This window comes from Anas platyrhynchos, chromosome 8, assembly GCF_047663525.1.
Source record: "Anas platyrhynchos isolate ZD024472 breed Pekin duck chromosome 8, IASCAAS_PekinDuck_T2T, whole genome shotgun sequence".
NCBI classification, from domain to species: domain Eukaryota; kingdom Metazoa; phylum Chordata; class Aves; order Anseriformes; family Anatidae; genus Anas; species Anas platyrhynchos.
Window position 1 is genome coordinate 27,616,768 of NC_092594.1, and position 12,366 is coordinate 27,629,133.

At 38.1% G+C, this 12,366-nt stretch overlaps 1 protein-coding gene and 1 long non-coding RNA gene across 2 annotated transcripts in view; one reads left to right on the top strand and one right to left on the bottom strand.

Annotated features, from left to right (window-relative positions):
* Positions 1-12,366, bottom strand: part of AK5 (adenylate kinase 5) — a 95,296-nt gene that overhangs the window by 6,454 nt on the left and 76,476 nt on the right. The window contains exons 11-13 of the mRNA XM_027463074.3: positions 8,996-9,159; positions 7,885-8,001; positions 4,326-4,514 (exon numbers count right to left, since the gene is read on the bottom strand). Of these exons, the coding sequence (XP_027318875.1) occupies positions 4,326-4,514; positions 7,885-8,001; positions 8,996-9,159 (470 nt within the window). The remainder of the gene's footprint in view (positions 1-4,325; positions 4,515-7,884; positions 8,002-8,995; positions 9,160-12,366) is intronic.
* The window catches only part of LOC140003022 (uncharacterized), a 90,236-nt gene continuing 87,865 nt past the window's right edge, over positions 9,996-12,366 (top strand). The window contains exon 1 of the long non-coding RNA XR_011810942.1: positions 9,996-10,513. This is a non-coding gene — a long non-coding RNA (uncharacterized lncRNA). The remainder of the gene's footprint in view (positions 10,514-12,366) is intronic.

Sequence of the window (12,366 nt, forward strand, 5' to 3'; positions counted from 1 at the left end):
CTTACTACAGCTAGCACAGTATATTTCATTCACCTGAGCATCTGCATCCCACAGAATTAGTCAATTTGCAACTGTTTTATTTGTTTGAGAAGCGCTTTCAGCCCTCAGATTTCCAGTGAATTCTTTCTTAAAAAGCACCTCTTTGCTGTCATTAGCAGCAGGTGGATGTTCTGTAACTGACCATAAAAGCAACTATGGAACATTAAACCATATCCCCAAAAGATGATTATTTTTTAAATAAATTGGAGATTTTCTAGCTCGCTGCTACAGCTACTTTGCCTTTCAGAACGCAATTTGGAAACTTAATACCTTAGCAGAAAAGCGAACAAAGGACACTGTTATTCTTTGCCCTTCATTTTGTCAGTTCCTCTTCCCTCGTAAATACATCCCTGTGAGTTACATCACAGTCCTTCATCTCAGCTAAGCAGCTGGAAGGATCACCATTATTTATTCCTGTCAGATTCACAGACATTTCATCTGCATCCAAAGGTTCCACCCTTTGTGCATGTCTCGCACTTCCACTGCTGTGCAGCAACACTGACAGGTAATCTTGGTACAAAGGGAAATTTCAGACAGTCCTGATCTTCTGGCAGCTCTGTTGGGTCACTGTTCTTGTTCAGAGATCAGCAGAACAGAGAAATACTCCATTCCCACATATGATATTGGTTAATTATTACTGCATCAATGCACAATAACTCTGGGTTTAGAGAATGTCATAAAATTATCATTGATTAAAATGGGAATGCTGTTACAACCATATACCTTCATCTTTTCTGTGTAAATAAAGCAAAGAGAAGAATTCCCAATAACTGCAGAAGTCAGACCTGAATTTTTCGGTCTCTGTTGGGTTTATTAGGCTCCTGCCACCCGTGCTGTAATCCCTGTTCCAGAAAAGAGAATGAGCAAGCCAATTTGACATTGTGGTCTCAAGTACACCTTGATGTGGCACAACAGAGCAGTTCCTCCTCCATTGAGTGCTCATCTGACTTTTAATTCCCACACCAACCCCTCTGCTGGCCTTACGCCCAGGTCTGAATTTTACATTTGCATATTTAATCTCCTGCCTGTTTCCAGACTGAAAACTTCTGGGCTGGATAGGACAAGTTAAACATGTACCATCATTGCCATGTGCTGTTCCCAGTCCATGGAAAACTGCTTAGCCCTAAATACACTTAAAATGGAGAAATCAAATAATATCAACACTCCAGACCAATTTTGTTGTTAAATAAGTCTGTTCAACAATTCTGACTTTCTCCTCTGTGGCAAAGCAGGGGCTGGGTGCTATAATTAAGATCTGTAAAACATGATCACTTACACAATTAAACATCACTTCATCTAGAAGTCACACGCTGCAAAAAGCTGACAAAAAAAGTCTGATGCTAATTTTCATGGCAGTTAGGTGGGATTTAGACTCTTAAAATCTCAACATCAACTCCTTTGAAACTCCTCCATCAACTCCTAAGAAAGGGCCTGGCTGGAATCTCACGGGACATAAAGCTCACATGGGTGCTCCCCTGAAGAGCTGCTTCTGTTGAAAAATCAGTCCTGGGCATGATATAACTTTCCAGAAGAAGGCAACTAAAGATTTGTTTGAACCCTTATTCTCTCCTTGTCTTAAATAGATTCTCTTCAGATGCTTTGGCTGTCACTTATTCTGGGATCACAGCTAGACCTGGATCTGTAAACAGCACCTTCCCTAAAGCTGTTAGACCCCATCAGCTTTGCCTGAGAGAAGTACAAAAGCATCTTGTCTGGAGTCACATGGATTAGTTTAAAGACTCTGTGAATGTAGATGAAATCTTTTCTTTTGAGAGGTCTTCAAAGCAACACCTGTAAATTCACTTTGGTAACTTTGCTTGTCATATAACACATTTCCTTCAGTGAGCAGAATTATAGAGGCAGAGGCATCTAAATAGGATGCTAACATCTAACATCTTCAGCCTGTGCTGGTCGGTGGTGGAGAGTAATAAAAAATTAGGAATAAACTTAAACAAGATAAAAACTTAGGAATGAACAGATTCCTCAAGATGAAAACATTTGCTGTTATAAATAAAATCAGTAAATAAATAAATAAATAAATAGACTGCCAGTAGGTAAAGTCTCAGTATTCAGTGTATGTGTGTGATATCATAAATAACAAAAACCAAGAACTATTTTAGCCTAGCCTAAAATAATTCAAAAAATAAATAAAGCGAGGAGGAGGAGGGAGGGAGGGGGACATTTAGAAGTGTTACTGATATTCTTTTTGTTTTTGACCCAAATTTTCTTTCTTCATTCAGAGAACATCAGAGTGGCTGCTAATGTCAATGTTTATGCAGCCTCTAAAATATGTTGCTATAAATAAGAAACTAACCCCATGTCCAGGGAACCTGGGAACTGCAAACTTTTCTATTTACTCTCAGCTTTCTTCAACACATGCAGCTTAAACATATTCACTGCTGAAATTGTTTAAAAACTGTAAACATAAATGTCTATTTTTTCGTAATTTTCCACATAGTTTAACTTCAAGCAAATATTGTGTATCACAATCAACACATTTTGTATTATGTGGAAACAGCTGTTGACCAAGTCTTAATTTGATTTTTTTGGTCTTTATTCTTCAAATTGTTGACCCAAATAACGTACAGGTTTGAAAGATGTGCATTTACAAATGATAATACAGGCTGGAAAGAACCTCAGTGGGTCATCTTGTCCAGCCTTCTGATCAAAGGAGGGCTGGGTAGTGGAAGTATGCAATGATTCACTATGTTTGTTGTATGATTGACCAAGTCAGTCTGAACTCTTTGGGATCACTTATCCAAGAATATCACCTAGAAAAAATTCCTATACAAGCATTCCTTCCAGGAAACAAACAAACAAACAAAACCCACTTCTTTCAAAGTATTTAGTGCATTTCCAAAATTGAATGTTTGATTGTTTGTTTATTTATTTTTTGCTACTTATTCTAGCAGTACTCACTGCAGAACTGGTGAGGAGTATTTGGATCAAAATAGCTATTGAAGCCAACTGCACTGTGTGAATCTTAGATTTTAGATCTACTTTTACAATTTGACTATAGGTGGAAAGTAAACATTAAAATAGATCCCACAATTGTTCAACAACACTTGGTTAAAAATAAATAAATTAATAAATAAAATCACTTCCCTCTCCCTTAAACGATCTAATCTACATTTACTTCCGCTCCTTGCTGTACAGGTACCGGGGCTGGAGGCTTCTACCTGAGACTGTCCAGTGGTACCAAGGATAATCTGGGAGGCCTAATTTTAAAAGTCTACCTTTGCCGAATATTTTGGCAGTGTTCTCCAAATGCTGATAAATAGCTGAACAAATACTTGTCTACATCATAAGTGTTTGGTGGCAGGGGGTTGTGATAGGGGCTGTCTCTCTAATTAAATACATAATGGATTCACGTCTTTGACAGCAGACATGTATTTTACCAGTTTAGTAAAAAGTGCATTAAGTGAGTATTTCAATATGGAGTTTTCAAGAAAAACAGAACACATTTTTCAACCTTAAAAGCACACGTGACTTGCGTACTTGCTACAGCCTCTAGAAAGAAGCTCCCAGAATAATTCCAGAAAGTATTACTGGATTCTTTCACTTTTAGGACGAGAAGGATCAGCAAGACCAGCACTTTCTGTAGCTGATGATCAGGCACAGTTGGCCATGATCAAGAAGAAAATGTATAAAAAGGAATATAAACATCCTATGTAAATGAGATTAGAGATTTGCCAGCATATCCATCAGTTAATTGCACTGATGGAATTTGTCTTGCTTCTCTGCAAAGTATTGATCAGAGAATATAAAAAATGCTTTAAATTTCACATCCTCAGCAGGTGTAAACTGAAGTAATTAACTGAAATTAATATAAATATGTCATTTATACCAGCTGAAAGATCTTTCTTGTGTGCAGGTCTGTTTTATTTCAGGATATACACTGTCAGCTGTGTAAAGGTAACTAAGGGGCTTTGGATTAATATAATCTTTCATCCTAATTGTGAAAGCCTTTATAGAGAAATAAATCCTAATACCTAAACAAAAGCTTTTCAGCATTAATATTTAGCAAGAGAATCTATACAGATGAGGTAGTGATTCAGGATATGTTGTCAGAATCAGGATAAATTTGTGTTTTTATTCTTTCAACTTATACCATGGAATTCAGAAATTTGAGAATTTTCAAACAAACCAGGTAAGTGAAAGATGAGAACTCTGAAGTGCAGCAACTAATATAGTACATAAATGGTGTTGTGTCAGTATTTTCTGAATATTGCTTATATAATGGAAGTAAAAAGCAATCATTTAATTCAAAAGGTCAATCAATTTACCTTGCATAACTGTGCCTTTTTTTCATAGTATGCAATCACAGGTTTTGCTGCTTGGTAATAGCTTTCGATTCCTTCCTTGATGGTTTCAGCACTGTCAAAGTGCTGACTGCTCTGACTTCTCATCAAAAGGCGACTGCTCATGGTTTCTGCAGAGCAGTCCAGACAAAACACAAGTTTTGGTTCTCCAATCTAGAAAAAAAAAAGACAATAAGTATGCAAACCAGTGGCCTGGCAAAGCCTATTTTGTTTTGATAACTTTAAAAAGAAATGCTACTGAAATAGTCATCAAGAAAATTATTAGCAAATTACTTATTTGTTTAGGCAGAAATTATGCTTACTAACAAACACCTCTTTTTGTAGCAGAATTTAGAAATCCTAGTCTTGAGGGTCAAGACTTGATTGAACTCTACACATACAGAGAATATGAGATAAGATCTGAAAAATTCTGGCTGCTTCAACTGAAGCTCATCAATATATTCATCATTTGCAATTGTTTGATAAAAGCTTGATGCAAAAAGCACTGGACTCATGGTATGCTTGGCACATTTATTCTTCTATCCTTTATTTTTTTTCAGTCTGTGAAAAGTATAATATAAAATTTAGGGAGTAGTAAACTATAGCTTAGAGCTTCAAGGGTAAACCCAAGAAAATGTCCAAATTAAAGTGTGCCCACTTGAACTGGAAATGAGTGGCAACACACAGGCTCAGGAATACCATCAAATGTTTGTCATTGGACTTACAGGAATATGTCCGGTTAATTATTTTGTGTTACACATTATTTTATGTCAATATTTGCAGTGTAACTCTGCACCATTACTACCCATGGCATAAATGAAAGATTTGATAAATTACACTGCATTTGCAAATTGGTGAATCATTTCCAAATTCTATGAGATGCCTACCACTTAATACTTTTTGGCTAGTGCCAAACTAGTCCTGAGGGAGGGTCTGCCCTTTCCTATAAACAACATAAATAGGGTTTTATCTATTTTTATTCTCAGGCTTTGGGACAGATAGTAAGTAATTGTCTCTATCTGCATTTGACATTAGATACTTTGGTACTTTATGGGTGAAAAATAAATTGCAAGAAACAACAAAATATTCCTGATAATATTTTAGGAGAGATCCAAAAGTTCTAAAAAACAATCTCTATCATTCTTTCCCCAAGATAATATAAATATGCAAGTCTTTTGGAATGAATCTTGCAATACACTCTGTCATGTGCCCTGCTCAGATACAGCTCTATCTGACACAAAGTTTTATCTGAGCAACAACTGTTGGTCTGAATCTAAAGTGATAAACTCCACTCTAGCAAGTAAAATAAAAGTGTTACAGGATCTGAGATAAATAATGTAATAGATTTTCCATGCAGTTATACATTGAAGCTTTCAATGATGTTCTCAGGCTTTTTCTCATTCCTTCCAGCAGAGATTTGCAGAACATCTTATAGAAAAGAGTGAGATAGTCTTGAGAAAAGATAATTGTTCTTCACACTAGTGACCATTAGATATTTATGTGTTGTTGTTGTTTGTTTTGTTTTGTTTTGTTTTTTGCATGGCTACAGCAAAGGAAATCTAAATGACTGATACATGGAAATTGATGTTGCTACCCTAGTTTGCGTTCTTTATAGAATGAAATATGCTAAAGGTAAATATTTCATGTTAGGCCTTGTGGCTTTGACTGGGGATCATTGCATTGTGTTGACCTTTCTACTACTTTAATGACATTCTAAGAGACAGCTGAATCTAAGGGATTATCCTGGACAGTTCAATGACAGGCTTTTTTCCAACCATTTTTTCCATACAGATGAGAGAGAACATTAATGTCATTAGCATTAGCAGCAGTTGAATTTGAAAGGCAGTTTTAACATTGCAGAGACTTAAATCAAGTTAAAAACAGATGTGGGCTTAATCAATGATTTCAACAAATGCCCTTTTTGTCTAATTGAACTAAGATTGGGAGAAATTATTCTGTGGACTTCTGCTTCTCTAGAATTATGGCTAGTAAAAAGTTCAGTTATATCACAGAAAGGATTTGGGCAAAACGTGCTGGAGAATGAACTGTTTCTACATACCTAATTCTAGTTAGGGCTGTCAAGCTTTTAAATATAAGCACTATTCCTAAAGTCTTCTAAATAGAACAGCTCTTTGTTAACAATTATGTTTTTTGTACACCATGTAGATATGTAGCATTATTCACATGCACTTTGCCACCATTAGTTTATATCCACCACATTTCATTCCATTACTGCATAGGAAGAACTTCTGACCACCCTTTAGAAAGAATTGCAGAGCATTATCTCACTAATGAGTCATTTAAAAAAAAATTCATAGAATTTCTGAGCAGCCAAATTCACCCTGCAAAAGCTGGAGTGGAAGCATCAATTCAAAACAGGTATGACATAGCAATTCCAAAGTTATCCCTTGGGGTCCTTGTATTTTACTCCAAATGGCAAAGAAGGTTCAGGACTACAAGATCTTTTGCTGCGATTGTGTCTACGGGAACTGAAAGGGGCTCTGCTTTTGCACTGGATTAAGACCTGTTTGCCTGGCAATGCCACAGTCCAAGACACACTGATTTCCAAGAGTTATTTACAAGAGAAATCTCTAATCTCTTTTTAATGGTCTGTGGCAATTTAGTAAAGGAACTAATAGGCCAATATTTCTGCAAATGGCTTCTCTACCAACTCCTACTGCCCATTATTTTTTCTAGTTTCTGATGCTGTCTGTAAGTCTTGAAAGGCTTTTGTGTTAATCAGCTAAATAAAGCAGCTGTTTTCAGAGAGAAAATAGATAATTCATTAAAGCTTTATTACCCTTCAAGCATGCATAGGACATTTGTGAAGTGTAATTTGATAGAACTTGTAGTTAACTATTTCCCTTAATTCAACATTTCCTTTCTTACAAGCCCTAGTAAATCCATTCATGGGTTTTATATGGAGTATTTTCTGCAGATTGAGAAATGGACAGCGGAGATTTCTAAGTAAGTCTTAGCACATACTGAGGAAATCAATAACTCTCAAAACTGCCACATAGTCACTTGCAAAACACTCTTTTTATGGTTATATCACCTGTTAGTCATGACAAAAATTTAATCTGTTTACTGATTCAAAGTGGCAGCAAGCTTTAGCAGAGCTGGCTTAATGGTAGGAGGTATTAATTGTGGTGACACAGACCTTCATGTACCTCCACCATGCAGTGCTTGATGATATTTTCATGAGACGTGTAGCACCCATCCCATAGAATTAGAAAACTCATTCTAAAATGGTAATTTTCACTAAATGAGAATTGCTCCCAGCTTTTATAAAAAAAATCTAGCTAAAATAAGCCTTTACTGTCTGCATAGGCAAGGGCAAAAGCTATAATAACTATATTAATGGGGTGCCAAAGTCTCAGTGATCAGCAGCAAAACTATTTTTTGGGCTGATGGATTGGCTCTTTACAAAAAAAAAGAGCCAAACCATCCTGTTGCAATCCACTGAAGATGGGCACCCTAGCAGCACTAGAAGTACAGTCCTATCTTAATAGGAGAAGTAACAGAATTACAACTACATGGTCACCTTGCTCTCAAACTCTTTTGCTTCATTCAGCTCCCGGGGATAACCATCGATCAGAAATCCTTTTGTGTCCCCTAAATTGGCAACCATGGCTTCCTTCAGTAGCTCTAGGACAATACCCTGCATTGGAAAGAAAGGAAGTTACTTGATTAATTAATAAGAAAGTCTGGTATCTTTATTTGTTATACCAACATTAGTTCTATGCCCTTGAGAACCACTCTGATCTGTTTTGCTAAAAGCATGTCCTGCAAATGCAGGTGTTTTTCTTTGGTACCTGCACATGCTACACAAACCTAGTGTTGCAACCCATCCAAGAGTTTCTAAAGTACCCTCTGGATAGCTGGGAATATTTCATAGTTTCAAAATTAATGTTAATATCTGTGAAACTTTGGGGGCAGTGCTGCTGCATTTTCTAATCTGATGGCATTTTGTTCTGTCATTGATATAATTATATTACATGTAATGAGGTAAGACACCTCTTCTGATCAAACACACTGAAGAGCAAAGCAATCAAAATCAAGTCTCATGGTAGCTTTTATTTTCCCATGAGCAGCACTTCCCAGTGAATTTCATTAGCAAGCACATACTATGATCTAGCTGCACTTGCTGAAGACCCATCAAGAGGTCAGGCTGCAGACCTGCCATGTGAAAGTCAAGTTCAGCTGAGAACAACAAACTGTCTTCATAGTCTCCATTAAACTGCAGTCCAGCTACTCTGGGATGTTAGCCAGCTCTGCAGGGAAATGCTGCAGGTATTGTAAATTAGAGCAGCTGCCAGGAGGACCAGCTCTGAATTTGGAATGCAAAGCTATAAAATGGACATAAAGTTTCTGTTTCCTGTACTTATTCCTACATTCTGCAATGTATAGTACAGCATCTGTCTCACTGTATTTCTTGAGTAATCTATATTGTGTATGGGAGTCTGAAATGTAAACAATTACTGGCACAGAAAGGGAAGAGAAGTGCCACAGATCTGACGATGAGGAAACTTCTCCCTCAAGTTGCAGATTCATTTTCCTTAAATCGGAATAACCTCTTATTTCCACCCTTTTAGACAATCTATGTACTACCATTGCTCTTAACAATTAGGACCACAGATAAAACTGTAGCTTACTCCTGGCACAGGTTCACCACATTCCATGATGTCTTTGATCAATTTACTTCTCTCTGATAATGACGATAACTCATTTTGGAGAAGGTCACCAGTGGACAGGTGAGTAAAGCCGTACTTCTTCACTAACTGTTCACATTGGCTGCCTTTGCCAGACCCAGGACCACCTTGGTAAGGGAAAAATGTCAAGAATTAGAAACGAAGAAATGCATTTTCTCAATTTATAGAAACTGAGAAAATGGAAGGAAATTGATATGACTGCCTACAATTTTATTATTAGTATTTTTTTTTTTTAGTAAAGACACTCTATATAGTAGAACAAATCATATAATTCCTTTCCGATACACTACACCGCTGACTCCAAAAACATGTGTTGAAATCAAAGGAGTCACAACAATGTGGAATGTCTTGCAAAAGAGAACCTGTTCCTAAAACACAATTACCGTGTCAATGAAAAACATTAAACAGGGAGCAGGGGAGGGGATTTGATTCCATACACATTCAGGCTTGCTAGTTGCAAAAAATACCAGCAAATTAATCTTCCTTGCATCCCTGTGAAGGAAATATTTTGCCCTCAGCTGTGTGGAATGGAAACGTATAAGCAGAGATGGTGAAACCTGACTGTGTTATGCGGCATACATGTGGGAGCACAGCAGCTAAATCCTTTTGCCCTGTGGCAAGTACAAGAGCACAACTGCACCGAGCTTGCTTCCTCTTCCCCTGAGCTGGAGAGTTTTCACAGGTGCTGGTACATCTGCCGATAACCAAAAGCCACATATAGAAGCAGCTAAATGATGGTGAAGGCTTGATCCTACTGCTCCCTGATACCGTGGTATCAACTTGCTCTTTACACGTGCTGCAGGGAAAGGTAGGGACCTAGTGCTCAGTGATGTATGGCACCCTGTCACCACTCATTCACGCTGTATTCAGATGGGAGCTGGAAAATCATGTTGAACCAGGGCTGAGATTCAAATGGCTGTAGGCATAAGGGCAGTCTCAACAGCTGAGGTGAAGCTGCTGAGGTGATTGTTCCACCAGCTGAAGGGAAGGCACCTGCAGCCCACCACAGCTGTGGGCTGTGTCTTGCCTCTCCCCGGCGGCCTGTGGGTGACAGAAAGGGCGGGAAGGGAAGGGCAGCGACTGGGGTGGGTGCTGCAGGTGTCCTGTCAGCAGTGGCTCAGGGATACAGCTCGAGCCATCCTGCTTCCTCTGGGACTGCATCAGCAGTCCCCAAACACCCTACCTCTGGCAGGTATTTTTTATGGGGTCTGCTCAGAGATGGGGGATGCTGCCTCGTGCTCTGGGTGCTGGCACTGCCCTGTCACACCTCCTCACAGGAAAGCAGCTTCTTCGGCTCTGAGCCCTGATGGCTCACCCTGTGAGAGGCCAGGGGCCTCCTCAGCCACTCACTGAGCAGCAGCCACCCCACGCTGGCTGGTCAGATCACCAAAATGGCCAAAACTTCATCTTGGGGATCCTGCTCCTGTGGTGGTGACCTCCAGAGCTGTCGGAGGAGCTGAGGTGAGTGTTCCACAAGGTGTGGCTGTGGGAGAGCCTGAGGCGGCCATCTTGGTGCCCAGGGTGGGGGGGGACACCTAGAAAGTAAATTCATGTTGTAGATATTGGTATTTGGGGAGAAATTTCATGGTGTGTGGCAGCCAGCAGCTTTTTTATGATTGTTGATGGATCTGTTTGGAAGAACTACTGAAGTAGGAGGTAATTATACCCTTGCAGGTGGACACTGCTCAAAAATCAAAGGAGGAGGCAAGGCTGTATGCTTAAATTTAAAGATTAAAAAACACGCTCTATTAAAAACCTCCTTTTTTAAAAAAAAAAAAAAAAAAAAAAGCATATGGCCTGCATATTTATTAACTATTGAGACTCACAGATATACCAATATGGCTCTGTTATGTGGACTTAAGATGATAGAATAAGTGATGATAAGCAGTGTGCTTTTTGCTTTTATCTTTCTGTTAATGAAGATAGGAATAACACATTCACAGTGTAGTAAATGTAGCATCATCTCCTCCCACCTTGAAATTTCTTCTACCTTTTGCATTCAATTTAAGAAATAATTGCACCAAGTCTATAATTTTCAGAGAAAATACAGTACTGCAGCTGAGAATAAAATCTGGGTCATAAGGCAGTTGCAACAAAGGAGCGGTTTTGTCTAGTGTAACCTGCAGTCTTCTACTTCAGATTCACAAAGATAATCATCAACTGTGGTGTGAGGATCACAGTTGTGCTATGATTTTAGCTAGAGAGTCTTTTTCACAGTCATTTTCTTTCCAGTGTGGGTTACGTGCTGTTATTGTATTGCTTTAATAAAAAGAAAACTATACTACTGTAAAAGCAGCCATTGGCGGAAAATAAAGAGTAAGTAAGAGTGGCTATGGAGGAACAGATATAGAAACATTATAGACAAACTACACGTAAATATCTGTAATGGCAAACTATTTCTGGTCTGTTTCTTAGATAAGCAATTTTGTGTGTGCATGTGCTTGTTTACATATTCTGTCTTCTGGACTTGTATGTTAGCAGTGCAGTAATTTTATCCTACTTCTTTGGAATATACCCAGTACTAAAAATTATCTTCTACATCCTATGTAACCGTTTCTCTCCTGAATGTAGAGCCAAAATAGAAATTCCATGGTGTCCCTTCACATACTAAATAAAACTAGATCTCTTTTCAGAAATAACAATACAAGAACAATGTTAGGTTGTTTAGTTACTAGATAAATCCTCAGAAAAGCTAATGCATTTCTATAATACCTTTATCTCTTAGTATTTTAAAGAGAATGTTAGCAAAGTGAGACAATATGCAGGATATATGCCATAATGACCATTAGTGTTCTCCCAAAACATTAAAGTTGACTGTGTTTATTTTCACAGAAGAGTTCCAACAAAGCTGATATTAAAATGCTGAGCCTTTTAAAGAGGAGAAGATGTAATTAAATAACAGCTACGTGCTGAAAGTGGTAATTTTCATGGCCACTACTATTAATTTTGCATAACTTGATGTGTAGACAAGTATCCTATTGCCTGATAAATGTATGGGACCCACTTTACAGTCTTGTGTTTTTCTTATCAACAAATGAGCTTGCAACTCTTACTTTGCCTGATCTGAAAGGAGACGGAATGCCTCCAGGGAATTCAGCATTCCTGAGCGTACTCAGCATTTATGCCAGTATTAATTTATATACATGAAGTTTGAATATTAGTAATGTCTTAAATTCTGGCCTTCAGAGCGAGTTAATGTGATTGCAAAAGAGCTATCAAGATGGGAAAGGGCACTTTCTTCCTAATTAGTAATTCCTTTCTGCTTGGGGTACGTACTTTAAAGGAGTGCTACATATGTGGCTTTAACAGCAAAC